The sequence below is a fragment of the Passer montanus genome, unplaced genomic scaffold (genome assembly GCF_014805655.1).
Source record: "Passer montanus isolate IOZ18808 unplaced genomic scaffold, ASM1480565v1 scaffold29, whole genome shotgun sequence".
NCBI classification, from domain to species: domain Eukaryota; kingdom Metazoa; phylum Chordata; class Aves; order Passeriformes; family Passeridae; genus Passer; species Passer montanus.
Genome location: NW_024367596.1, coordinates 3,910,065 through 3,937,771, shown reverse-complemented (window position 1 = coordinate 3,937,771; position 27,707 = coordinate 3,910,065). Strand labels below are relative to the sequence as shown.

Genomic DNA, 27,707 nt, shown 5'->3' with positions numbered 1-27,707 from the left:
CGTGCGTGGGGGGAGGTTAGGCATGTAAGATATGCAGCCATCTGCAGCACTCGCCAGGATTGCCGACGCACAGCCGTGCTAACCGGCAAGACAAAAATCTCTTTCAAAAGATAGTGAAATACAGAAATTAAACCACTGCGTCTGTGGCAGGGTATGAGCTAAGTGCCATCACCCTCTGTGTCAGAAATCTGAGAATGCAGGGGAGGAGTTGAAGAAACAAAGAAATAAATCATGCAGAAGTAAGTGCAGCAGATGAGCAAGAGCGTTGCTCTGAACTCCAAATCCCACCTCTGGCAGCTGAGATGACGTGGTACAAGTTCCAGCTGAAAGAGCCCTTGGATGAGCAGGCTAAAGTAGCATTTTGTATTTTCCTTTAAGATTTCTGTCTCTGTGCAGAGGACTGATGCCTCACTGCTTTTGTCTCATCACTGGTGCTGGAAGGAAAGACAGAACCTACAAGGATGGTATTATTCCAAAGGACAAGAAGAGCATGAGGCTGGGGAGTGATGCTGGAGCAGAACCTGCATTCTCAGACACGTTTGGTAAATGCAGGGCGAGAAAGGCATTTCTTGGCTTGCTGTGGCCCATCCCAGTGCAATTTTCTACAAGAAATTAAAAGATTAGAACAAGACTCCCATGGGATACGGATAGTTTAAAAGGGTCAGATGATGATCCCAAGACCAGCATTTCACGGTATTTCTCTGAGATTTTAACACACAGAGGTCTAATATAAATGTTTTATTTAAAGTAAAAAGTGTGCACAAATAAAGGGAATGATTACACAACAACGTTCAAGACCATAATCCACATGAAACAGGAAAATAGTAGTGACAATATTAACTAGCAGAGCACCCATAGGAATCCAACTCGTGTACAAAAAAGAGGTTACTCCATATAAATACATCATGCTTCTGATGCAGACACGTTCTCCAAAAAACAAAAACTACTGCACTGGACTGTTTACACCCAATGTCCCTTCTGAATATTTATGACAGTTTCTGTATACTTAACAATGAAAAATAACAGTTAATATCATGGCACTTTGGAGAAAATTAAAGTTTAAAAATGGATTTACTGTAATTTAAGATATTTGTCACTTTGCAACATTCTTAATGGTTAGATATGTAAATAGAAAAAGTATTTTTCTATGACATTATAAAAAAAATTAACTTTTGCTTTTCTCTTCTGTGATGAATGGCAGAAATGTCCTTCCTTACATAAAGCCATTTCCCTTAATACCTTATAGGAAATTATGCCACTGTAGAGACAAGGCTTTTCTTGTTTGCTTTAAACGATTCCCAGGTTTAATACCAGTTATGCCCTAATGTCTAAACTGATCATGTGGGTACAGGAGTCAGAGGCTAAACAATCACCATTTTCAAGCTGCATGCAGAGCAGTTCACTTGACCCCATTAGCTGCTCTTTAAAGGAAGGTTCACTCTGATATTTTACATTTGAAAAGATGCAGCTTGAATCTAAGAAAACCTGATTTTTAACAGCGTAGTGGTTCAATGCTTCACTGAAACTGAAACCCCTCAAATCACTTCTCAGTTTTGGAAACAGCCCAATACTAAAGAGTTTCCTATTCACATTGCAAAGAAAAACATGAACTAAATCTCATACCATGACACCAGTGTGGATTTGTGCAATCTCTCTGCTTGCAGCTGACATGGAAGTGAACAGACATACACAGAAAACTTGTGCTATGAAATTAGTGTTGCCATACAAGGATTTTCACAGAAAGACACTGGCCAAGCAAAAGTCTACCAAAAGCTTCAGGTAATGTTTGCCAACTTGTGCTTACAGATTCTCAGATCTGCTTTCAGTGATGCTTATCTTCTCTTACAGCTCTTACATAACACAGATTCCTTCCCTCAGTGTCTCTTAATCCCTTTTCCCCAAAATAATAATTAAAAAAAGAAGTGGTACATTTGGCATTTCTTCAGCCCAACACATTCATAACTATTTCTTTAGCTTTAGCATTAAGAATTATCTGTGCTGTATATTACACTGCTTACTGACATGAAATGTAAGAAACATACCTCTTAATCCTAGTTCCACCCATTCTTTCAATTGCTTTCCTTGAGCCTGCTACCAACATTTCAGGTTTGATTGTGAGTACAGATCACCATCTCTAAGGGCAGAAGTTAAGGGAGTCATTGTGGACAGCACCTATTTTATTCTAGATATGCTTTTTCCACTGGCAAAGTGGAACTCGTTCTCAGCAGTGTGGCAGTAAGATAAAAAAGGAACCAATGCCCTTGTCCAGGCTGTGGCTGTACCGTGTGCACTTCTGATGCAGTTAAGACAGCAAATATAAAAGCAATAAATAGGATGAGGTTCAGTATTAGCTGCCCATTACTGCTGAATCACTCTGTACAGATTTTAACTTCTCAAAGAGTTAACTGAATTCTTTCATTGAACTGACACTTGATGCCATGTCCAACCCTTGCTGAAAGGGCCAGCCTAGGAAGGCACTCTGTGTATCGGTGTACGATTCCTAGTGTGAGTGCTGGAGCAAAGTCTACCAATTCTGATATGGAGTTAATAGTCTCCTTCAGGGAAGGATCAATATTTCCCATGAAAGCAGCCAGTCTTGGCCTATTCAGTGTAAATATCTGCTCTCCTTGCTGTCATTTCAGTCTGAAGGGCACAAACAAAGCTCTAATTTCTATGTCTAGAACAGGGAAATCAGATGTTCACAGAGAAGAGATTTGGAACTAAGTTCTTACTCATCTTGCTGAAAAATCTGAAATCCTTGAAGGATAATTTATTACATTACCTGATATAATTTGTTTTTCATTAAGCACTGAAAACCTTTCCTTGCTCAGAACACTGTACTGGCAAACTATACAGTCAGACCCTTTGTTCAGTCAGGAGCCCCAGAGACCAACTGCTGTATTAAAATTCAAATTTGGCAAAATTGTTAGAAAGTTCTAACATTTTAAATCTGGCAGCTGAAGGTTCAGCATAACAACTGTCCTGGGCAACAATCAATACAAGAAGAAAATTCACACTAGGTGGTGGCAAGGGCAGGATGTTGAGTTACTCATTTTATGCAAGTGCATCCAAATGGAGAGATGTTTATCCATGCAGAAACAAACGGAGTAACAATTGGCACAGTTCAGAAATGGAGAATTCAGACACATTCCTCAGCTGACATCAAAAGAGGATTTATGTATTCAAAGCCTTCAAATTCAGACTGGTCAATCTTCTTCACAATATCACTATTAGGATTAAAAACAATCATTAGTTGAGCAAAATTAGGAAGATAACATTAACTGATAGTTTGACTTAAAATTTAAACTGTTCTGTAGACTGCAATTGAGAAAATTTCCTTTCCCTCTTTTGTTCCTCTCCACCTTTACAGTTACCACTGGGTTCTTTTAAGCCCGATAATGGTACCAAAACACAAAACCCCTCAAAAGCAGTGACTGGGCTTCACTCACTAACTCACAAAGCAGTCTGCAAGGTTTGCAATTTCAAAATTTGCCCTAAACAGTCAGTTTTGTAAGGGCCTGAAAACATGAGGATGTCATAGATACTGCATCTGTATCAGCAACTTTGCTAAACAATTTGTACAGTCTGCATTTAGAAAGGGATGAGGAAGGAACTTGGATTGCACAGGTAATATTTAATATACACTGTTTATGTTTACATACAATGTGAATGTTATATAAAACACTATAAAAATTCCTAAAATGTGAACAGGAGCAGCTCAATACTAGAAAGGTCCTTCCCTCCTCATCCCAAACCAGAGCCTCTCAAGAGTAAGGAACCACAAATCCACTACCAAAAACCAAGCACATTATCATGCATTTTATAAAGGCTTTTCAGCCAGGATAATCTCACCTGACTACTAACAATATAAAACACCCAAACAAGTTTAAAAAAAAAGCTCCTTCTCTTCTCTGAACTTCATAAATTCTACATTACTTACTCATCATCCGGAGTGAGCTGCACAGGTTCATTGGTGAATTGGGAATCAAAGTTATCCAGACCAAATTCTCCAGATATATTTGGTTTAAATGGAGGCACCACTTGCTTTTGCTCCATCTAAGAATAAATGCACTTAGTCACACTGAGAATGAGTTACAACCTATTGAATTCTTTTTAAACAAGGCTGGAAATTACTATTAAATTTATTTTTTATACGTTCTACAACCATTCTAATAATCTACTGCATTTACTGTGTTTAAAAGGGAAAAAAGATTGTGTATTGTAATTTTGGTACGATATAAATTAAGAGCTTCATGTTTTTGAGCTTAAGGTCCTCTCTTAGGCTCAAAACAACTTTGTCACTGTATGCCAAGAACCTCAGCCAAGGCAGGAGGCATTCACATACCAGATCCCAATCAACGTTGCGGAAGAAGGGATGGCCCTGGATATCTGCAAATCCTGTCTGAGGATGGCAGCCCAAGCGTTCCTTTGGATCCTGTGCAAGGAAGAAAATATTTCTAAATGAATACCACAGCCTACACATGAATAAAATGCCAATGTTACAAATCCCATGAGAAATGAAACACCAGATTTACAAGGAACGCTGAAGAACTAAATTAGCATTATTTATTTTGGAAACTGCTCAAATTTACTCTTTGAAATAGGGAGGAATATATGGAACCCCTTAACTAAATTTTATATGACTATGCTGATTTTCTTCATTTTCATTCAGACCTGTTAAACATTCCATAGGTTTTAGAGCAGGCTTGGTTAGATTACTAATGAATTTCATTCTTTCCCCCCACCTTCCCTTGCTCTTCCCTGAACAGATTATGCCAGGAGATCACACTGGGGCAGTAACTGCAGCTCCTGGTAAATACTGTGGAAAAAAGCTTATTTTAACAAGAGAATTCCATCTCTAGGTACAAACATGCACACACTACCAGGGAGCTGTAACAGTGTGCAGTGAATGGTGTGACTTTCTTAGAATAATTTATCCAAATCTGGTTTCTCCTGAATCTCTTTCTTCCCACTCACGTAACACTCACTAAAAGCCAGCAAGTGCTTGGACTCATCATCCACTACCACACGTGCATCTTCTGGCTCTCAGGCTGGAGAGCCCCCAGCAAGAAGTGAGCACATCCTGCCTCTGCATCATCAGAAGTTGTCCAAATGATTTGCTAAACTGCTTCTCTCAGAAACAAACTAAATCTGGTAAGTTTGTTCAATCCTCCAGGTTAAAGACACTGCTTGGAGCATTTCTATGCCTTTCACTTTGGAACTTACTCATAATCCCAGCCTGAGAACCAGGAGCTTCAGATTTTAAGAGAAGTATCTAGAACAAGGTCCCCAGCCCCATTGAAATTCTGCTTTAGGCTCTCACCTTTTCTACACTGTTTCTGTATATGGCAGATAAAATACATCAGCTCTTACCTTGTTAAGGAAACTCTTTAGAACACCTGCTGCTTTCACAGAGAGGGATCGGGGAATTCGGATCTGTTTTTCCAAAATCACTGCAAGAAAACAAGGTTCCTATCAGCCTTTGCGTCTTTGAAGTTAGTTTAAAGGCTAAGTAGAAGCAAAGCACTGAAGTGAAGGAATGCTGGCGGTACTCACCTTGGAAGAGATAATCCTCTGTGTTCTGGTCAGGGTTGTCAGAACTGCCGACGATGTCGAACGGCGACCGGCCCGCCATCATCTCAAACATCAGCACACCAAGGGCCCACCAGTCCACGCTGAAGCCTGAATTCAAGAGAGAAAACACCACTGGAGATATTGCACAACAAAAATACCAGCACCTCTGGGGCTAAAACAGACAGAGAAGAACAAGTTAAAAATGCAAGTATTGCCAGTCTTTTCAATTAGCTGAATAAAGGAGATGAGGACTATAGCAGACATTACATGGATCATTATGTACACAACAGGAGATGATGCTCTGCAGAGGAAATGCAAAGAGGTTGAAGGTTGGTGCTAAGCTCTTACCAAGGTTTAGATAATATTTAAGCCTAATCATTACTAACCAACAGTGCGTTATCCAGGGTGGGAGATAAGGCTAAGGAAGGATTGTGTAAGTCTTAATAGCAGCAAGTCAGTCATTCATGGAGCAAAGCATATCTCCCCTACTATCCACTGCTAAAGGAAATCCCAGTAGCCAGGCTGGGGCTGATACAGTCTGGCTGGCCTAGAAAGCTTGTGATAAGCAGGAATATGTGAAGCCAGCATGAAAGAAATATTTGATTGAAATAAGATGGTAAATTAAAAAAAAAAATATGTAGAGGGACATCTACTATCTAGGCCTTTTTGCAATGAATTTGTATCTAATCTATCATTGCTGCCAAATGTAAAGCTCCAAAACCAAGCACAATTCCAGACTGCAAGTATATCATTAGTAGCATCTAAAATAGTTATAAACAATAATAAATTTGGATGACTCAAGCTATTCTTCAAGACTGTTCCAGAGAATTTAAAATGTGCAATGCAGAGTATCTCATTTGCTTTGTGTGGTGGTTTCTGCTCTTCCTTTGAAGGCTTTATTTACTTTTTCAGACAGGATGTGGAATCAAGACTGATCATGTGTCTAATGGAGATTTTTACTTTCTACTGCTTAAACAACTCAAATGAGAAGAGGTAAGGTGAAAGTTAGAAAGTAGCAACAAAATATTCCATTTACCATAATCCTCTCCCCGGAGAATTTCAGGTGCAATATAGTTTGGAGTCCCACAGAATGTGCTGGTTGTGTCACCAGGCCTCAGACCTTCCTTTAGGAAAAGATGGGGAGAAAATACTTTACAGTTAACTGAAGATCCCACACTTCTCTGCTAAGAGCTTCACTTTGAATTAAGTCTTGAATAACCAGCATTATGGCAATTCCATGGCAAAGTCAAAGCTGTGCTCCAGTGCCTTTGTAGTGACAAGAGTTTTCCCAGGGGAAATGGGCAGTGCCACAGAATCCAAACAGGAGCAACTCACTGATCATTTCAACCTATTTTGAAATCACCTTATCCTGACTATTTCAGCCAACCCCTCCCAGACAAGTTGATCCAGGAGCTTTATGTAAGTGTAGTCCATGCACTCTGGCATTTGCCTTTTCTCCACATGTGGAAGTGAAATGAATATACAGCCTGTGTGCACTGTGCACAAAGAGAGACCTTGAAATTTCACTTTTAAAATCCTCAGCATCTTTTAATTTATAACAATTTCTTAATTGTTGATTTTTCTGGTTAGCAAGGAACTAGATCTTACCTTGCACATGCCATAATCTGTGAGTTTAATATGCCCTTCAGAATCTAGGAGCACATTATCCAGTTTTAAATCCCTGTAGATTATCCCTCGCTCATGTAAATAGTTCAGTGCTAGACTGATTTCAGCAGAATAAAACCTAGTGTAGAAAGAAATACTGATTAAGCAATCAAAACCCAAAAACACAATAACACAGTCTTGGTAGTATGATATTTTCTATACATAATCCCAAGTATTCTGTTCTTTTTCCACAGAGAAGTGGCAAATTCTTTATAATCATACAAATGTTTCTAGGCACTTCAGAAGTTGTCTTTAGTTAATAGTGATGTCTCCTGCAATCATCCCTTTTATCTCACCATCTGAGATTAAGCATATGCACCAAAAACTCAGCATTTGCCTGGACAGCTGGTAGTGGTTGTTGTACAAGAAACACATTGATATCATTAGATATGAAAAAAACCCCACAAAACTGATCTTCTAGAAAAAAACAGCAGACTGAAGTCACACAGAATAATGCAAATGCAAACAACATCTAAATGCTCCCTATTACAGTTCCTTCTTGAAACAAAAACACAGTGGCTTGCAGCAGCAAAAGGAGGATGCAGTTTCACATTTCTTAAATCCTTAACATCTGCAGAGGATTTGCTGGCTCATCCCTTATAATCTCTGCACTGCTGCACTGTGTCAGAAAACCACTGTTTTGATGCAAGAAATCTGGAATGAGACACACCTGGCATGTTCCTCTGGCAGCTTCCTCTGCCTCTGCATATGGAACATCAGATCTCCTCCATTGACGTACTCTATAACAAAGAATAACCTGGAACACACAGGATTGTGACCAATGATTGTGTGCACAGCTAAAAGAGGTGTGAGATGTTACAGGTCTGTTACAGAACAATGCCCATTCCACTCCTCCCATCTCTGGCACCACAGCTGGTTTTACCATTTTCACCTCCTTTGAATAAATTCCCAAAGTTAAAAATCAAGTATACAAAGTTTCTCCAGATAATTCCTTCATTGCTAAAGGAATGTAAGCAAACCTTCCCATATCCATTACAGGTGCTGCTTGTCATTACTACACACGTGACTGTATGGAGCCACATCAGCTTCTATTACTGTACAGGATAGAAAAATAATAATTTTCATCTCTATTACTTGATCTTCCTTTTGAAAACTCACATGCTATTTTTTGAGTCTTGCTCAAAGATTTGTCTTCAAAGAATCCAGGCAAGTTTGGGACAATTATTCCCCAGATTTTGTACTTTTGATTTTCATCTCCTCAAGCATTTTTTCCTTCCATTGCACATTCTCTTCTATCACGTATTCTCAACCCCTTTTTTCCTACTATCTGCATTTCTCTTCCTGTCCAGAATCCTTCCCACATCTACCAGTACTTTACATTCTTCTGCATTTTCTCCATCTGAAAACCTCAGATGTACATGGCATTTGGATCACAAAATACTACGAAGATTTACAAAACATTGATGTGATACCTAACACTTCATGCCTTTGAGGTGCCTGATAGGATGAAATGTTTTTAATAATTTTATTTTATTATTAATTTATGACCTTTACCTGCTTTCTGTCTGGAAGCAAGAGTGCAGTCCGACCAGAAAGGGATGATTTGAGGCCTGTTCGAAGACGTGTTTCTCTGTCTGAACCCAATCAATATCCTATTTTTTGAAGAAAAGTGACATTCAGAAAAGGATTGTTGCACTTCTTAGGTCAAGTATTAATGACAATTATCGGAAAGACATTCAAGGGCTTTGTTGTCCTTGTTTTACTTGCAATAAATTAAATATTCTATAGCTCTGAAATGTGAAGCCATAGCTGATAGCATATTTTATTTCCTGGATGTACTCTACTCTTAGCCTCACTGTGTAAGCACCTTGAGAATGAAAATACACTGATAAGATAAACTAAAAGATAAACTGCTGCAGGGAAATGTAAAGTAGTACCAAGAAATGCAGAAGGAATCAATGGTAGACTGAGAAATAAATGCAAAAGCTCTTGGACAGCAAGCCACAGTCACCCCAATGTTTTCAGAGTAGTCTAAAGAAACCAAGGGAAATCCTCAGGAACAAGAAGGTTTTAGCAGTTTAATAGTACAATTTCTGACACATTTTCAGTAATCACTGTGCAAAAATTGTTAAGATGGGGGTCTGATATAAGAAGCAATTAAAATACCATGGTGAGATTTCTTTGTGACAAAAACCCAGACGTGCACCTATGAAAATCAGACTCCACCTGGCTGCCTGCCTTGTGAACCTCCTACAGAGCAGTACAAAAAACCACATGTAGAATTCTCCCTGAGTGCTGCAGCCCAGACCTGGCTCCCCGCTCCTGGGGGACACTGGAGCTGTCTGGAAGAGCTGCCCAATTCACTGAGAACACCTTGCCCACCTCATCATCGTTGACGAGCTCTTTCTTCACCACCTTCATGGCATAAATGCGCTCGGTTTTCTTCAGCCGAACCAGCAGCACTTTGGCATAGCTGCCCCTTCCAATGACCCGCAGCAAATCAAAATCCTGCAGGCCCAGACTGGAGGAAGCTTTGCCACTTTCCCTAATGCTCATTGCCTGTGGATACAGATGCACTGAAATGAGGAAGCAGCCTTGCCAGTGTCAGCAACTGCAAAAGTCGGCATTTCAAACAACATTTCAAAATTAATATAAACAAGTAATTCAATTAACACTTGTTATCTTAAGACTGTACTGTCCTGGAAAGGAATGTGCTGGGAAACAAAAGAGGCAAAGGAGTCTTGGCAGATAAGAAACAAACCAAACTGGGAGAATTTAGAACACTTTCTCAATCAAAGCACATCTCAACTCAGCCTTATTTTATTTCAAAATAAAGCAGCATGCACATGCAGACATCAAAGAAGCAACCCAAATGCGCCCTCTGTGCTAATTTTCAGTTTGTGGCAAATTAAACTACTAAAATCATGAAACTGAGACACACAGGCTTTAAGATCCCTGAAGATCCTCATGGGTTCCTTCCAACTTCAGATATTCTGTGATTCTATGTACAGAGTTAGCTTGGATCAGATATCTTACCTCTTTTTCTTCACCAACATGGTCCAGGCTCTCATGACTCGAGGGATTGTATGGTATCACTGGAGGTGCAAGAAAAATTTATCAGACTGATGCAACACAGCAGGATTTTCTTCTGCCTTAAAATTTCCACAGTTTAAATGCTTCTATCAGTCAGAGAAACACAGTTTAAATGCTTCTATTGAAAATATTCAAAACGGATAGGTTGGCATTAGGACCATCACTCTGACTGCCATAAGAATAAAGATGTTTGGTTTTGAGTTTTTTTGCTTGGTCACAGCATTTAAAGTACTCAGCTTACTAAATGTAACTGACAGCATAAATTTTTCTTTGTTTAGTCAAGTTTCTGAAACTGCTCAGATGTGGAAAACTGGAATTTTTATATTTATATTCCCCTTACCATTAAGAAACTGTCTTACTTTTCTTATTCTATGAAAAAGTAAAGAAGGGTTTTTAAAATAATTTTACTTCAAAGTTCACTTTTCAGCAACTTGAAGTAATTTAAAGAAAAACATTATTGATCTTACCTGTTTCTACATTATCTGAATGCACTGATGAGGGATCCATAGGCATTATTGGCTCCTGCAATCATAAACAGGATTTTTGTAATAGACTGTCCACGAGTCAGACACATTATTTTAGAATCAATAAATGAAATTAATGAGCCCTAAGTAATATAATCTAGCTACTTTTTAACTTGATTAGTCAACATAGTAACTAAAACACAATGAAATAAAGAACTGCATTCTTTATTTTCCCTCTTTTCTGGAAGTCATGACATGTTTCCAGAAGCTACAAAACAGAAGGAATACAGCAGATGAGAAGTGAGATAGAAAAACTCAAGTCTTTCAGCACTATATATATATATATTAGTCAAAAGAATTCCCAAAAGATAGACGTGAAGCTGTCTGCTTTATGAAACCAGGAGTAGTAATAATCTAAATTTTTCTCAGGACAGAAAAAATTTCTGCTCTTCATATTCCTTTGCTGTAAATGGGAAAAAATCCAATAATGTATCAGATATTTAGAGAATTTACTCCACCTATCCATTCTGAATATGTAAAATAGTGTGTACATATATACATGCTATACAATGTCCCTGTGAAGGATGGGATAAATGCCCCTTATATGTGACAAGGGAAATGTCAGATGTGCAGATTAGACTCCTGTCTTGCTAGAAGTTGCAGTTTTGCTCAGTGAACCCAAAACTTTCTTGCAAAAGTCATGGTAACCATAAAAATTACGTTTCAACTACTGCGATTATTTGCAGGCTGCAGTTTGAAAACCAACAATATAAAATGGGGGGGTTATTTGTTTGGTTGCTGCTTTTTTGAGACAATTTCTCAGGTTTTACTTACTGGCTGTAGTGTGTGTCGGCCACATTCAATGTTGACAAGTTTGTGACACTTCTTGTGAACGAGCAGTTTGCAGTTGATGCACTTGTAGCCCTGGCGCCCCAGGCCCCAGATCCGGTCAGTGCAGATGGCACAGTGAGCTCTCTGCAACCAGAAACCAAACTCATTAAAGAGCAAAACTGAAGAACAGAACTATCCAGCCACACGTGCACTAAACAAGCTCATCTCCTCATTTCTCTGTAGGTGAGTCCTTACAGAGGAAAGCAGGAGAGAAGAAGCTTCAACACCTTAAACAACCAGAGAAAGCGAATGGGAAGATCACCACTCGCTGAAGGATGTTCACAAAACAACTCCAAAGATCCATGAAAACAGGGTGCCCATGGAGGCAAGAGTGGATTTAACTTATTTAACTGTGGTGTCTTGACAGCCTTTAACCCAGATGAGGTCAAAAAACAACAACAAAAAAGCTGAAGTTAGACATGAGGATGCTCAAGATGAAGTTTAGTGGCGACGATCTCAAGCATTAAGCACACAATACACTAAGCTTAGAGAAGAAGGAAAGATTATTGAAGCTGTCAAGGGACCTGACTTACTCAAGTATTTTGGGTTTGGTTTTTGCTGTTGCTGTTTTTAAACACAGCACAGACTTCTCGGTCCTCAGCTAATTATACTTCACCCTTGCTTCCTGAAAACATTCTGAATGGTTTGTTATTTTCCATTGATTACATGGCACCAGAAACAGGCTGCCTGGAGAAACATCTCAGCTTTCACCTTTAAAAGTCATGAAAGAAAAGTCTGTGCATCATAAGCAAGTTCTGACCATTTTACTCACAGAAGTTGAAAAACTGAGTATCTACTTTTAGCCATTTAATACATACCAGTTTTCCCTCTGGGAAGATTTTAAGGGAACACAGGAACTTTGACATTAAGCTTTCAGAGTATATGCAAAGTGAATTCTAACCAATTTGTTTCTTTTTTTTCTATTTCAAGTTCCTGATGATTTAATATTGCTTAAGTTTCCTAAAGATACAGGATTACCAGAATTGTGTAGACAAACAACAAAAATGAGAATAAAGCTACCTGATAACTTTTCAAGGCAGTGGTATCATCATAATGAAAATAAGACATCCCTGTATCATGGCTTTAAGTACCCAACAAGAGTCTCACCCTGTTAAATCGTTTGGCTTGGAAAGTGTGACCATTTGCACAATAGAGCTTTCGCCACCGGCGGGCGCCTCGGCGATAAATGGACTCTAAGAGGAAAAACACAGGATTATACCCAGACAAATACAAACACAGAACTACATCATTTTCTCCTGGAGGTTTCTGTGCAGAGTAGCTCGCAAAGTTTCACTCCTGCTCCTTACAGAAACAGAGGAATGCTTCAAGTAGCTTTTCCTTTTATTTTTCTTTTTTTTCAATTTTAGAGAACATTTGAAGTAGAATATCCTGATCAACTCAAAGTCAATTCCTATTTTTCTGAAGTTAAAAGGAACAGGGAGCCAAGAGAAGGCAAATTGTCCAAACAATACAATTGTCCAAACAATATACACATACCTCAGCTCAACTTGGGGAGAAGCTGTGGGGAAGGGAAAGGAGGAAGGAAGGCGAATTGGGAACGTGTCCTGATTTATAGGATTGCTTGACAAATCCTCCAGTGTTTTAAATCCACAGCTGCCACTATTACTTTTTTCCTTTTTTTTTAGCTATTACTTTATTTTTCATTACTTGAGGCATGTCAGAAACCAAAACTGAAAACAGAGATATGAAAAACTACACCGAGCACTGGTGTGCAAAGTATACACATACCTCAGCTCAACCTGGGGAGAAGCTGTGGGGAAGGGAAAGGAGGAAGGAAGGCGAATTGGGAACGTGTCCTGATTTATAGGATTGCTTGACAAATCCTCCAGTGTTTTAAATCCACAGCTGCCACTATTACTTTTTTCCTTTTTTTTTAGCTATTACTTTATTTTTCATTACTTGAGGCATGTCAGAAACCAAAACTGAAAACAGAGATATGAAAAACTACACCGAGCTGTAAATCTCTTTCTGATTTAGTCTGCAACCTCATTTTTTCAGATAACCAGCATTACTCATTCTGTCCAAGTTAACTTTTAAACATGCACATGTAGATTGGATTGGTCAGAGATTTGGACACCAAGCTGACAGATGCTTGTGTGCATAACAGACACACCCTTTTTTATAAAACTTTAAGACTGGGGGGAAAAACGTCTTTAATGTCTAGAACAGTTAACACACTAGAGATTTCTGGAGTATCCTCCTGATAGCACCCAAACATCAATTTCCAATGAATTAACCACAGATCTCTAAATAGTGACACAACAAGTCATTATCATTGCTTACAAGCCTCTGCTCACAATTGTCAGCCAGCAATCTGGCAAATCCCCAAAAGACAGGAATAGGATAAAAAACTGTCATGAATGAAGAGGCAAAGGCAAGGAAAGCAGAGTGACATGGGTAGTTAACAGGAATGTGAAATGCTTATTAACAATGATTCAGAAGTGAAAAACATTGTTTTGTCGAGCAAGATTTCCTACTCCTTTTAAATATTTGATTGTTGCAGATTTGCATTATTAATATTCATAAGTGCAGGATGCCAAACCAAAGAACATCAAAATCTGCTAAGACAGGAAATCTGAACTGATTTTCTGTATTTCTTAGCTGAAATGCCTACTTACTATCTTCTCCTGGACAAGGCATGCCAGGCCGCTCTGGGACACAAGGAAACACTGCAAGAAAGACATTAACTTCTGATTAGCTTTCATTTCAGACACAAAATAAATATTTGGGTTAAATACAACACTCCTGAAAGGCATTCCATCTAGAGAACAGCACTGACTGCACTTCAACAAAACCTTCTTTAAGAACAGGTGAGCTGCAAACCACCACAAACCTCTTTTGCTGGGCATAGCAGTGACATCACATGAGAAATACACACAAATGACAGAATAAATGAAGCTATTTCTTAAAGACAGTAACTAGAAAAAGTAATGATTTTGGTTTTTCATGTGGCCAATCTTCACAGTTAGTCAAGATTTCTAAATACTATAAATGTCTTACATGACAGTGTTCCAACTGCTACAGAGGATGTTGACTGTGTAAGTTATTTTTTTTCACAATTTATTTAGCTTCAGTAACACTACTCATCTTCTACAATTTATTTGGCTTCAGTAACCATCACAGAGAAGTATAAATGTGGACAGAGAGCCCTGGTGCCAGTTTAATCAGAAGCTTATCAAGCACAAAAATTAACGGAGAAAGGGCAGATGAAAAATTCAATCTGCACAGAAGCAGTGAAATCTATCTACAAATGGATGATAATCTTCCCCTTTTTAAAACTCTCTCGCTGGAAAGCTGTCTTTTCTTTTAAAATGGGCTGATGATAAACTAGATATTTTGCATCTTTTTAAGAGAAGGAGCCTGTTAAGACACTGTAGTGTAACACACCAACACTTCATACTGATGACTTTTCTTCTCTAATCTCTGATAAACCCAGATCGACCTTCTACTGATAAAAAGTTACAAATAGCTAGAAAAATATTCTGGAGAAGCTGCCAAAATAGGCATATAACCCTGACCAATAAAAACTGAGCAACTACACATTAAACAGGGGCATGATATTATTAAGTTTAAAACTGAAGTACATAATTTTAGAAAAGTCGAGCTTTTCATTAATCTGCCATCACAAATGGAGCTCATTAACTTTTTTCACTAATAGAGATGCTGCTCTAAATCACTTATTCAAAATCAACTTCAGGATAACGTATAAATCTAATAAATAAATAAATTGTATTTTATCACTTTTACCATTTGCTGCCAGCATGTGTCTAAAGGCACTTGGACTGAATGAATGAAGAAACAGAGGCTGGATTTCATGAATAAACTAACAGCAAAATACTTTCTTTCTCCCTTAACTTAAAAAAGAAGAGCTAAAAGCACAGTGAATGGTCATCAGCATCCTTTGACAGGATGGCCACAGGCCTGAGGGGTGAAGAGTGTGAAAGGCACAGCAATGGAAGGTAAGAATTCCACTCATTCACAGGTACAGACATGAGCAGCAGTAAATTTCAGTAAATTTCACCTACCATGGATCAGAAGCTCTGAATCCTTGTTTAGCTCATACAACCGAAAGGCCTCTTCTAACTCCAGCTGAGAGGAAACAGTACATGGATCTCCTGTGGAAAGAAAACGGCACAAAACTCAACCCAGTCAGTTCCATATCATTCAGTAGCTCCCTCACAGTTGGTTCCATGATAATTATTGTAGAAAAATCCAATATTCTCAAATGTGTTAGTATTTCTTTTTAACACTGTTCAAAGAGTATATCTAAAAATAGAGTCATATTGAGTTCTTTCAGGGAAAATAAAAATATGGGATATTCCCAAGAGGCAAGAACAAAACATCATTGCTACAAGCATGGTTACATGTATTTCAGTACAGGAGGTGCAGGCTGTATTCCAGCACCTAAAAGCCTTCTAAGAGTACCTTTTATTTAATGGATTTTTAATTAAAACTGAGTCAATTCTATTTTCACAGCTGCTTCAGCACTGCCAAGACTTACACCAGGACTTTCAAAAGCAGTTAGAGCTCGACTCTCTCCTCAAACCTCAATGGAAACTTTTGACAAATATCATAATCTAAGTGCAACACCTTGTTTTTCTGATTTGTAACTACTACCTTCACACTCACACAACTATTTGAAATAAAATTCCTTAAAGAAAGCATACCAAGGCAAAAAAAAAGGTGGGAGTTGGCTGGTTTTGTTTCTTATTTTTTTAATAAAACAACTGCAGTTTTGTTGACCATTTGTGATGGTGCAAACTAAATTACATACCAAATCCTTGATGATAAAGTTTCTCAAACTTTTCTGTTTTCTTTGGTGTCTGACGCAGATTAGTAACATTATTAAAAAATTAGCACCCTAAGAGAATAAGCCTTTTTCAAAATAATACTGTAACTGAAACATTTTAAAAACAAAGTTGAGTCTCAATCATCACTGCCCCAAAGAAAGAAAATACTTTTAGTTATAAGCTCAACTTTTTCCCCCCCTCTTCATCTACACAAGATGTTCTGTGCAAGAACAAGGGATTTATCTCTGCCTGCTTGTCCTCCAGCATGAACAGAAGTTCATTTTTAGCCCAAATCCCATACAGCAAGTCTGCCTTTCCATATTCCTAATTTTTAACAGAAATACTACTTTCCATGTCTTTAAGTGGCAAACTGGAGGAAGGCAGAATCATTTCCATCCCGGCTAAACTGGATCCAGTCTGGAAGTTTTACTGCTTTGAGTCCTCAGTCAATAGCACAGTCAGAAAGTCCACAAGCAACAGACCATTAACTATTCTCTTTGTGTTTTATACTGCAAGGCATCCAAATTAATACAGCCACTGCTAAAGCTTTTCAGTGCAACCACACACCCAGCAGCAGGAGGCATTTCAACTCACCCCACAGAAGTTTTTCCAGAGAATTTGTTTTGTTTCTAATGTATCACAGTGCTTTGTTCCAACGTATCTTCCCCCAGAACAGGAAGGACATGAACCTGTTGGAGCCAGCCCAGAGGAGGTCACGGAGTTGATTAGAGGGATGGAGGACTCAGCTATGAGGAAAGGCTGGGACAGCTGGGACTGTTCAGCCTGGAGCAGCTTTGGGGTGACCTAATTGTGGCCTGCCAGGACCTGAAGGAGCCAACAAGGAATGTGAAGAGAGAGACTGTCTGCAAGGGATGGAATGACAGGACAGGGAACGGCTTCACACTGACAGAGTGTGGTTCAGATCACATATTGGGAAAAAATTCTTCCCTGTGAGGGTGGGGAGGCCCCGGCACAGGGTGCCCACAGAAGCTCTGGCCATCCCTTCTCTGAAGTGTCCAAGGCCAGACAGGATGGGGCTCTGGGCAGCCTGGGACTGTGGAATGAGACAATCTGTAACATCCAACCAACCCATTCTGTGGTTCTATCCATTCTATGTTATTGCAAAAAATATAAATAATAAATGGAAATGGTCCATTTTCAGAGTTCTGTCTTTATTGTTTCCTGCACATCAAAATCCTCCAGATGAGTCTGTGAAGCCACCAGTCATTTTCCACCAAACCACTTCCCCCTACAGCTGCACACCTGGACACCACAGTGCCCACCCACAGCACAAACTTACACTGTGCAGAGCAGGGTGGGAGGAGAAGGAACAATTGTATTTGCTCAGACTCACTATGAGAATCAACAAGCCAGTTTTTCTTCATTTGTTACCGACACCTGTGCAAACAATTCTGTGTTTTCCTTTGGCAGAAGCAAAAGAGGGTCCCAAGAACAAGCAAACTCAGAAGGTTTACAGACATCTCTCTCAACAGGATTGAGTAGTACAAATTTTGCAGTCAAAGACAGCTGGGATACATAGGAAAATATTTACTTTTGAGTTATATAGTGAGAAACAACAGACTGAAGACACACACAAGGCCAGTGTCCAACCCACAGGATGTTTCAGAAGGCAGAGTGAAGCTGAACTGATCACATATGGAAAAAATAGAAATTTGTCTAAAAGCAAATCAAGTTCGTTCTATTTTCCAGTTCTATCTGAAGATTTTGGAAATTACTCCACTCAGTTAAATTATATCTTTGTGTGCCATTATCTCTATGAAATCAGAGTAGCTACACGTGAAGCCCCCATCTTGCAAAGGCACTTAGTATATGACAAATCAAAACTCAGTGTCCAGGTAAATCCAGTTTAGTCAGGAAGTAATGATGCCCCAGACCCCTTATCTTCTCTCAGACTATAAAAACCATGAGTAACAGTGTAACAAGCACCAGCCTACAGCACACACATTTCCTCATGCTACTGTTAAACAGTGAACCTCAGGTTGGTGGCGAGGATGTGATAAAGGCATTTTCCAGTAAAGCAAAACAGGTTTCTAGAATGAATATCAACTGAAAACACTACAGAGGGTGCTGAGAGGAGAGGCAGGGAGCTTGGCAAGAAGCCATGTATTGTACATGCAGGAATTATTCACAATAAAGACATGAGGATTTGCTTTAAACACACTCCTCATTGGCAGATTAACTTTTTCTCCACTGACATTAAACTGTAAGTCAATGATTAAAGAAAACACGGATTGCTTGTGAAAATCAAATCCTACACATGAAAATAGTTCAGGCAACCTTCGTTTTTTTTTTCAGTAGGCCTATCTCTAATTAAAGAGCAGAAACTGAGACAAAACAAACTGTGACTTCAAGTAAATTATTGAATCAGTACAAAATGTTTATTAAAAATATATATATATTTCCTGCTGTGAGTGACACTGCAGACTCCTCCACTGCAGTGAGGAGTCCATTATCTTCCTGATGATAAAACAACACAGCCAGTATATTATAAAGTAAATGTTCCACTCCCAGTGGCTCTGCTGCACAGTTCAGTCATAAACACAGTTCATTTTACTGTACTGCATCTGCCTGGTATAAATAACTTTGGAATGATGAGGAGAAGACTCAGACTCCCAAGACCACATAATCTTCAACACACCTGCCTATATGGCACTTCCAAAAATCAACTTTGCTCCACATTCAGCTTTAGGCTGACTAAACTGGCAGTAGCCCAATTTGAAATGGGAGGAAACAGTTCCATAAGCACCATTTATGCTGATGGCTGCATGCAAACACCAACCACAGCCAACAAATCACTGCACACTGCAGCCTTTTATGTACTGCATCAGCTAAAATAACTCCACAGCAATCTCATAATTCAGAGGGCTCTTTCTTATAGCTCAAAACCTATGTGTGGGATGAACTAATTCCACTGAGAAAACAGAACCTACAAATAACCTTCAAAAAAAAATTACTACTGTACACACGCAGCTCAATGGATGACATCTATTAACAGGGAGAGCAGACTCTGGGCTTCTTTCATCCAAGGTAAACTTGAAGATGGATTATGTATGCACTAGAGATGAGTTCTCAGTCAAGGCTGTCACTGCACTTTGATGAAAAGTTACCACACATCATTAGTATTTGGAGGAAGTTTTATTACTGGCTATGTGTTAATAGACTTTAGGTTGCTAAAGTAACAGTTGATAATAACACTTGAGATATGATGTTTTTGGTTACACATACAACTCAACTATACATTAAATTATACCAATATTTTAGATAAAGACTGCAATTTGTATAACTTAATATCAGTTTGCCTCTTTCAAAAATATAAGATATAAAGGGAATCTTCAGCAGTACAAAGGATTTTTTTCTGTTGCCTTCATAAAGAATGCTAACATTGAATTACATTTTCGTAGTCACTGAGGTCTTGTTTGGTTTGTAAAGACTGAGAGCAAGCTACACACTAAGTAGTGTGAAACAAATACCTCTTCATTAAGCTCTCCTTTAGAAGGCATTGGATAACTTATTTTTGGAGTCAGATTCTATGTTTTATAAGCTTATCTTATGAAGGCAGAGGGAGAGGAAAAGATGAAAGGGACAGAAAAGGTGGGAAGCTGAGCAATGCATTGATGAGCATTGATTTACCTTCCTCATCAATCCACTTCATGGTGAAAAGCTGCTCGTTGTCAAAGGAGCACATGTCTCGGACTTCACTGCACAGTCCCTCGAAGGAGATGGAAGGCTCAAAATAGGTTATCATGATGTCCCTGGGAAAGAGAAAAATAAACTTCAGAAACTATTCCACAAAACATAACACTGATCATCATCTCTAACACCTTCCACACACCACTAACATAAACCCCATCCCTGATGCAGCTCCCTCCAAAATGTTAAAGTAAAATAAAGTACCTAAGTTCCCTTCTTATAGCAAAGTTGGGCTCCAAGTGATTTTCATTACTTGACATTTAATCTTGCAGGTATCTGCTTCATAAAAATTCAGATTTTATGCCCATAAGTAACTATGAAGTGAGTTGCAGCAGACCATAAACACACAGGGAAATTAGATCTCTTAAACCAGTGGAAACTCAAGAATGAAATTCCACAAATGTTTGAATAATGTTCCAAACACATTTCTAGTTTTACTTCCTCTTTAACAGTTATTTAGTTATTAGTATCAAATTGTAAGAACACATACATCTACTCCAACTAAATTTTGATTGTGTAGATGTTATGAAAAATTAATGACAAATACTAAACAGATTTCCTAGCAGATCTGGGGGCATGTACAAATATTCAAAGTGCCTTTAAAAAAAGAGTGGTGCTTCACACAATGAAGGGGAAGGCTGACAGAGAGCCATATACTTAGAATTGAAATGTACTGCTTTACTGTTATTCAGAATGGGTATTTCTGTGATAATTAAAAGTGAGTTAACCTGGTTTTTATATGTTAGCAAAAAATGCTGCTCACTGTATTGGCTGGGCCTTAAAGGAGCACAGGTGACAGGGCTCAGACCCTTAACCAAAGGAGTTGGGAGACACAGTTAGAGGAAGGAGGAAGGCTGTTTCCAACACACTCTTCAAACATAGCATAAAAGCTCCATGTTTGAGCTACCAGATTATTCTTCCCATAAAAACCTCACTCAGCTGGATTTGCTCTGGTGGGTGCCAGTGCCCAGGACTGTTTGGGGAACTAAAAAAAAATAATTGAAACAACAGAGTTTTTACCTGGTCAGAAATCATCAAGGTTCCTACCAGAGCGAAGTGTACGTATGCAGCAAGTTAAATATCTTTAAATCATCATGTGCATGGGCAGATTGAGATCAAGAAGGTGACTTAACATAAAATGCTGTGGTTATGGAACCGGAACAGCGTTCAGGAGGGGCAGAGAGCACACAAAAACCAAACTGCTTGCCTGAGGCTCCTCTGAGAGCAGCAGCAGGAATAAAATCAACTGGCAATTTCTAAGCACTGTGGAAGAACAGCAAGCCAGCTTCTGGATTTATGAGCATCATCATTTGGGTCAGGTTTAGTTAGGGGACAGACTCAGTAAATACGGCAGATGTGTGCCCAGGATAAACACAACATCTCTTCAATAATCTGAATAAAGCAGTCAAAAAGCTGCTACGTGATTTGGGAGAGGAGTCACTCCTGTTCTTTCCACGTGAGACAAAATGCAAAACAAACAACAACTGGACCCTGGTATTTAGACACAGCACAGTCATTTACAGCAAATGGGGCTTTACTTGAAGGCCCCAGTCACATCCATCCAACCCAGCAAACTCTTCTCTCAGACACAAAGGTCTCCCTTTGCACCTTCTACAGAAACACCAGCTGGGAGCCCAATGCCACCAAGGTGGATCTGGCAGGATCTGACAGTGTGTCACTGTCACAGACACACAGCAGCCACCACACAGCAAGCCTGGATTAGCAGGCAAAGCCTTAACCTGTATTTCCTGTTTTTCCGGGAAGGAAATAAGGCACTGCTTAGTTAGCAGCTCCACTAAGTTTACCATGCCTTCCTTGATTCACATTTTAGCTCAGATTTATTCACTGTGGAGTATGTTTTTAAACAGAAAAATTAGTTCTGAAGAGTGCTGAGAAGCCAAAGTTTTTATATTTATATATATTTACATTGCAGGGGTTTCTGGGATTGAACTAGCCAGCAGAGAGTTTGTTAAATGACTACAACTGCCAGAAAAGCAGAAAGTTACAGACCACACTTTTTGAGACTAATCACCGATGTTTCAGCAAAAAATGAAGATTAAATTATATATATATTAGGAAAAATCTGTTCAGCACATTTTCAAATGTGATGATTCAAGCTAACTTAAAATACTTATCTGTACTGCAGCAAAAATGAAAAATCACAATGTTAACATGTACTGAACAGCCTTGGAATCTCTTCATTTCTCTAAAGTAAAAGCTGATACTAACTGCAAAAAAAAAAATCTCTTACTACTTGTTGGTACCTTTAAGTAGCAAACCAGTTTTCCTTTAGAAAAAAAAAAAAAGGAGATTTAAATTATGTCAGAATTTAAGCGTGTTCTCTAAATTACTACTTTAATACCTCTAGCAGGACATGTATCAGTTTCCAAATAATTCAGAATATCTCTTCTGCTATAGCAGACAGTAATCAGTCTCTCAGAGAACTCTAGCCAACAGCAATATTAAAAGAGAAAGATGATGTCAAGTATAAACAAGGTTCCACAAGGAATATCTACATAACACAGGAACTGAAAGGTTACAGGTCTCCCTAATGCTTTATTCTGCCTTTTGAACTCCCCTGATGACCCTGACACTTCCTGGACACAGGTCTCACTTCCACAATGGTTCTGCTGTCACACCTTTGTGCCTCCACACTTCTTGCCCCTAACCCAGCACTGATGATGCCTTTGTCAGGAAAAAGCTGCATTCACTCAGGCCAAGAAGAAGCTAAACTGTATCGAGAAAAAATTTTGCATTTTAAATAAAAGTCAGTTGGCCAAATGAAAGTAAATATGGACCATTGCCTGCTGACTTGCATTAAAGATACAAAATGTCTTTTACTGAGATGTGGGGGAAATGTTCTTGGCAATAGGCCTTTCCTTGTGATGAAGATAAGGTTATACACTGCTGGGAATAAGCATGTTTGTCACAAAGCTATCCCAAGGTGAAATAAATCTGTTTGTCCCCTCTTGGCACACATGGGAAATCAGAAGAAAATGTGATTCAAGCACATTTTTGCACCACCACATCTGGAGGTGCCATTTAACTCTTGCTATGGAAGCACCAGACTTTTTACAGTTTGTTTTAGCACTATTGTAGTTTCTCTTAATCAGGGACCTGTGAGTAGGAAACATGCAAATACACAAGACAGAACTTGTCCTGAATTACTTTCACTGAAAATGCTATCACTTCTATCTTTCATAAATATTAATAAAGATCATTTATTCATACTACTAGAAGGCCTGTCTGAGTCAATATCCTGCAAATATCAGAATCAGTAAAACATAAATCTTAGGAAGACTGAGAAAAGGCAAATGGTAAATCTAAACACAGTAGGGAACATATCTTAAATACATATAAAAGACCATTATTGTCCACCTGTCCTGAGATCAAACAGCTTTCCTCACTTTCTTTTACAAATCACCCAAGATCTGTAATGTCCTTCAACAAAGAAAAGAACCATCCAACACAAAAATCCCAAAACCAGTGGCAACAATTAAATTAAATTCAATATCTGTACCTCATTTCTCACTCTGGTCTTGAACTCCTGTGAGAGAACAACCCTGTGAGAACAGACACTGCTGCTTTAGACTTTTCCACCTGCAGCCTCATATATCCCATATTATGTATAGGGAAGTGTACAGACACATGTCACCTACATATCCACACTTGCATCACACACCTGGGCCAGTCATGAAGGCTTTTGAAAAGGTCTAATTAGAGCTCCCCACAATGAACCCCCACAGGACTCCTGGGGAATTCTGCTGTGTCAGGGTAATTTCTGTACCACGAGCTGCAGCCACTGACATTCACAACCATTTACAGTATTGCTTTCCCCTGTTCAAGTCTGTGTTCTGGAAAAAATATACTGTCAGAAAGCTAAATAAATATTGAAACAGCAAGGAGGGAAAATGTATTCACAGGCTTAATTCAAAGTTTTCTTCAGCTGAACATTCTCCTACAAAGAACTTGATTGTCAACAGACAACAGAAGATGCTGTACTGAAGAACTAATAAAAAAAGTGCCCAAGATAAAGAAAAATAAAAAGAAATTATACAAGAATTCAAGAATCCTTAAGAAATTAAAACCCTGGGAATCTTCATGGAGGTACATTTAGATTTTACAACTAAAATGTATTTTCTCCTCACACTTTTTCCACTCATGCAACTAAAATAACTAAGTAATTAAATTAAGAAAAGAAGCAGGTTTACCATGTATCATGAGAGGACTGTCGGGTGCGTTCTTCATTTGAACCAAATCAAACTGAAGGTGAGCAAAACATTGCTATCTACCCCTTTTTATTAAAAATCTAACCCACATTACAGCCTACACAGCTAAAATGAGCATAAAATCTATGTCAGACACTGAAAGAATACATGCTAGCAGATTTAATCATGACAGAAAAATGGTTATTATAGCTGTTTGGTTTTTTAAATCAGCATGAATTCTACAGGATTCCTTGAGCACGAGCAGTGAATTATTCCTACCTGCTCCCTACTCCTACAGCACAGGTATGAAAGATGTAACAACTTCTTGTACTGACCTGACAAAAAGCATCTCCAGCAAACGAGGTAAGACAAAAGGCAAACTTTGAATATCATCAGGGCACTGAAATGGTTGTAATTACAGATGCTGAGCAGTGCCACACACTGGGAGCTGATATACTTTGATATTGTATCAACAAAAATCCACCTTTAGAGTAACAAAGCGAATTCCTAAAAACCCCCTCAGGAATCTCTGTTACACACACTGCACAGATCACAGTAACTCTCTAAAATATGTAACACTATTTTAAGAATTTTAAACAACCAATCCTACGTGGAAGATAAGCACAGTTCAACTGAGAGAAGGAAATACCTGGAAAAGCTCAACTTAATGCCCTAATTCCCAAGCCTCTGGGAATTCCCCATCCCCTTATTCTCATGATCTGTGTTCATTTTTAGGAAAATTTCCCGTCCCGTTTTAACATATTTCATGAATTTCAGATAAAGAGTTACCACTGCACGGTTCAATGAAACAAAGACTCTTCAAAGGGTCCTGTGTGAAGTCTTTGTCTTGGCTGAGAAAAGCAATTGGGCTCCCGGCCAGACCCAGCCGAGTTTTGGGGATTCAGGCTCGGCTCTCTGCCCCAGGCAAGTATCCCGACTATCAGATTCCCAAACGTTTCAAGAACAAATCTGTGCTTCTAAGTGGCGGGGTTGGGTTGGGTTGGCTTGGTGGTTTTTTGTTCCTTTTTCTTTTTAACCAGAAACTCTTTTTGGAAGATGAAAAGACCTTCACAGCCAGACTTTCCCAATAACTTCTACAACCCACTTAAATGCTTCCATTAAAAGGAAATTAGGAGAGATTAACACTTCCTGATTAACACTGTTTCCCATTAATTCCTCGATCCAGCTCTGAGACAGTTTATTTGCAGAACGGGGGAAAAGCTGCCTTTGGTATCAGCATTCAGTTCTCAGTCTCCGAGTCATTTCAGGGTAAGTGCAGGTAAAATGTTTGGCTTTGATATCCACCAGATAGTGCAAGTCTGAGAAGGGGCTTGAGACTTTCTGTTGCAAGAAAGTGGACAGAATAAGCCTACATCTCAAAATAAATCATGACTAAGGCATTCAGCTGGTTAGTTTGTTGGTATTCACAATGGTTAACCAACACCCTCTATGACTCAATGCCATTATTAAATTGATAACTGCATTAACAGATAAAAAGTCAATGGACAGGACTCAAGAGAAACATTCCAGTGCCTGTGAAATTATTACCAGTGTCATGAGCCAGCATTCCTGCCCAATGTAGCAGATTTTTTTTTCCTCACTCCCACAAGCCTGGGCTGCTTCCTCCCTGTGCTAAAGCAAGAATCCATGTGATTGCATGTGGAAATGATCAAGATTAAAACTGACCCAGCAGAAGAAGAATAAATGGTTTTCACCCAGAAGAGTTCCCGTTTTAGTTCACTGTCTGACCAAATGAACATCTCTACCAGCTGATAGCCAGGGGCATCTTTGCTTCCTTAAGAAAAAGTGGATTAAAGGGACTGTGAAACAAAGAGCTCAGAATTTCACATACTTTGACAGTGTCTCACATGTCCTTTAAAACCAGACTGTGTCAGTCCCTACTACAGTAACTTCTACAGACTTCTGTCAAGAAAAGCCCCAAAGCAGACACTAGCCAGAAACCAAACACAGCAGCAAATACCAAAAGCTCAGAGTAGTTTCTATACCTCTCCTTAAAATTACACAGCCAGAGATAGCAGAGAGTAAATACTGAAAATGTAATACACCTCTTCTTGTGCTCAACACATATAACTGGAAGGAAGCCATCAAGAGCATCGTGTTCACACTTAACACAAAAATGCAACCTACATTGTTTTCTGCTTAGATCACCTCCCCTCAAACTTAATGGCCCAGTGAACTACTGGCAACCCTTGCACTGAAACTTATTAAGTCCCGGAACTGTTACTATTTAATAGTGGGCTGTGAACACAAGGCAGAACGTTTCTTTTGCTCTGTGTGTTATTGCTGGAGACCCACTGAATTAGGCCCACAAAATTCAGATTTCCATTTCTGCAGACACCAGGTATTTTGGGTTTGTTTGTTTTTTTTAACAGCAGAAGCATAATTGACAGTAGATGCATCTGAGTTACCATTCACTCCACTAGAAATCGCTCTGTCCCTGGCAAACAGCCTAAAACTCCCATGAAACAAGTTTTCATACAAACATCCTCTTCCTTTAGTCCTGAACATCACTTAACGTAGAAAGACCAGGACCAAAGCTGGAACCCAAACATTCTGGCATGTGTTATGAAGGAATGTGTACTTCTTTCTGGCAGCCAAGGCCTGGGGGTGAAGGCAAGCAGGGTGAGCAGAGGCTGCTCAGGCACATCCTTGTTCACCGGCCGGCCACCCCAGGAGAAGGGAGGATCCCACATCCCCCTGAGCCCTGACCCCAGTCCTGCACTCCACATCCGTTTCAGCACGGCCGGTTGGTCTCGGAGTGTTTTTCCTCCGTCTTTCCCTCCTCCCCTACAAGGCAGGGCATACCGAGCGCTTGAGCCAGGAGTACCCCCGGGACCCCGAACACCCGTGGCGCCGCTTCGGACGCTGCTCTCCGCCCGGCCGCCCCGGGGGCTCGGCGCCCGCACTCACCCCTTGTAGTAGGCTTTCACCCGGACCTGGTGGGCGCCGTCCCCGCCGAGGCTGCCCCCGAGGCCGCCCGGAGCCGACATGGTGCTCCCGGCGCCGCCGTCCCGCTGCGTCGGCATCGCCGCCCAGGCGGGCCGGGGCAGCCGCAGGCTCGCAGCGGGGGAGCCGCAGGCTCGGAGCGGGCCGCGCCCGCGCCGGGCGGCACCACGCGCGGGGGAGGGAGGGGACCGCGCAGAAGCGGCGGCGAGAGGGAGCGCGGAGCGGCGCGAGGGGAGGCGGGAGGGCAGCGCTGGATTTCCCCCGGCGGAGCGGAGCAGCCGCCCCGAGAGCGGCCGGGCGGCAGCTCCGCCGCCCCGGGAGGCGGGTGTCAGTCCCGTGCGCGTCCCCCCGCGCTCTACATG

At 39.9% G+C, this 27,707-nt stretch overlaps 1 protein-coding gene across 2 annotated transcripts; it reads right to left on the bottom strand.

Moving 5' to 3' along the window:
• Nucleotides 1–723: 723 nt before the first annotated feature.
• On the bottom strand, nucleotides 724–27,425 carry PRKCI (protein kinase C iota). 2 transcript variants are annotated; one of them, XM_039713666.1, is made up of 18 exons: nucleotides 27,310–27,425; nucleotides 20,111–20,232; nucleotides 15,695–15,784; nucleotides 14,288–14,338; nucleotides 12,756–12,841; nucleotides 11,592–11,732; nucleotides 10,761–10,815; nucleotides 10,237–10,295; nucleotides 9,583–9,759; nucleotides 8,755–8,852; nucleotides 7,910–7,996; nucleotides 7,183–7,318; nucleotides 6,611–6,698; nucleotides 5,557–5,682; nucleotides 5,374–5,453; nucleotides 4,346–4,435; nucleotides 3,941–4,056; nucleotides 724–3,227 (listed from the first exon to the last, which is right to left on the bottom strand). In XM_039713666.1, the coding sequence occupies exons 1-18, from the start codon at nucleotides 27,423–27,425 to the stop codon at nucleotides 3,140–3,142; spliced, it is 1,806 nt and encodes a 601-aa protein (XP_039569600.1). In that variant the 3' UTR covers nucleotides 724–3,139. The 2 variants fall into 2 exon arrangements, with proteins under 2 accessions (XP_039569600.1, XP_039569601.1); XM_039713667.1 differs by lacking the exons at nucleotides 12,756–12,841; nucleotides 27,310–27,425 and having other exon boundaries at nucleotides 3,140–3,227; nucleotides 20,111–20,233.
• Between the last annotated feature and the right edge of the window lie 282 nt (nucleotides 27,426–27,707).

What these genes read in the sequence shown, in the direction of transcription:
- PRKCI (XM_039713666.1), bottom strand. Translation starts at nt 27,425, where the DNA reads ATGCCGACGCAGCGGGACGGCGGCGCCGGGAGCACCATGTCGGCTCCG. An exon ending in CTGCCAGAGGAACATGCCAG is followed by an intron (nt 7,319 to 7,909) that starts GTGTGTCTCATT and finishes TTTCTACACTAG; the next exon opens with GTTTTATTCTGCTGAAATCA. An exon ending in CAGCTCACTCCGGATGATGA is followed by an intron (nt 3,228 to 3,940) that starts GTAAGTAATGTA and finishes TAATCCTAATAG; the next exon opens with TGATATTGTGAAGAAGATTG.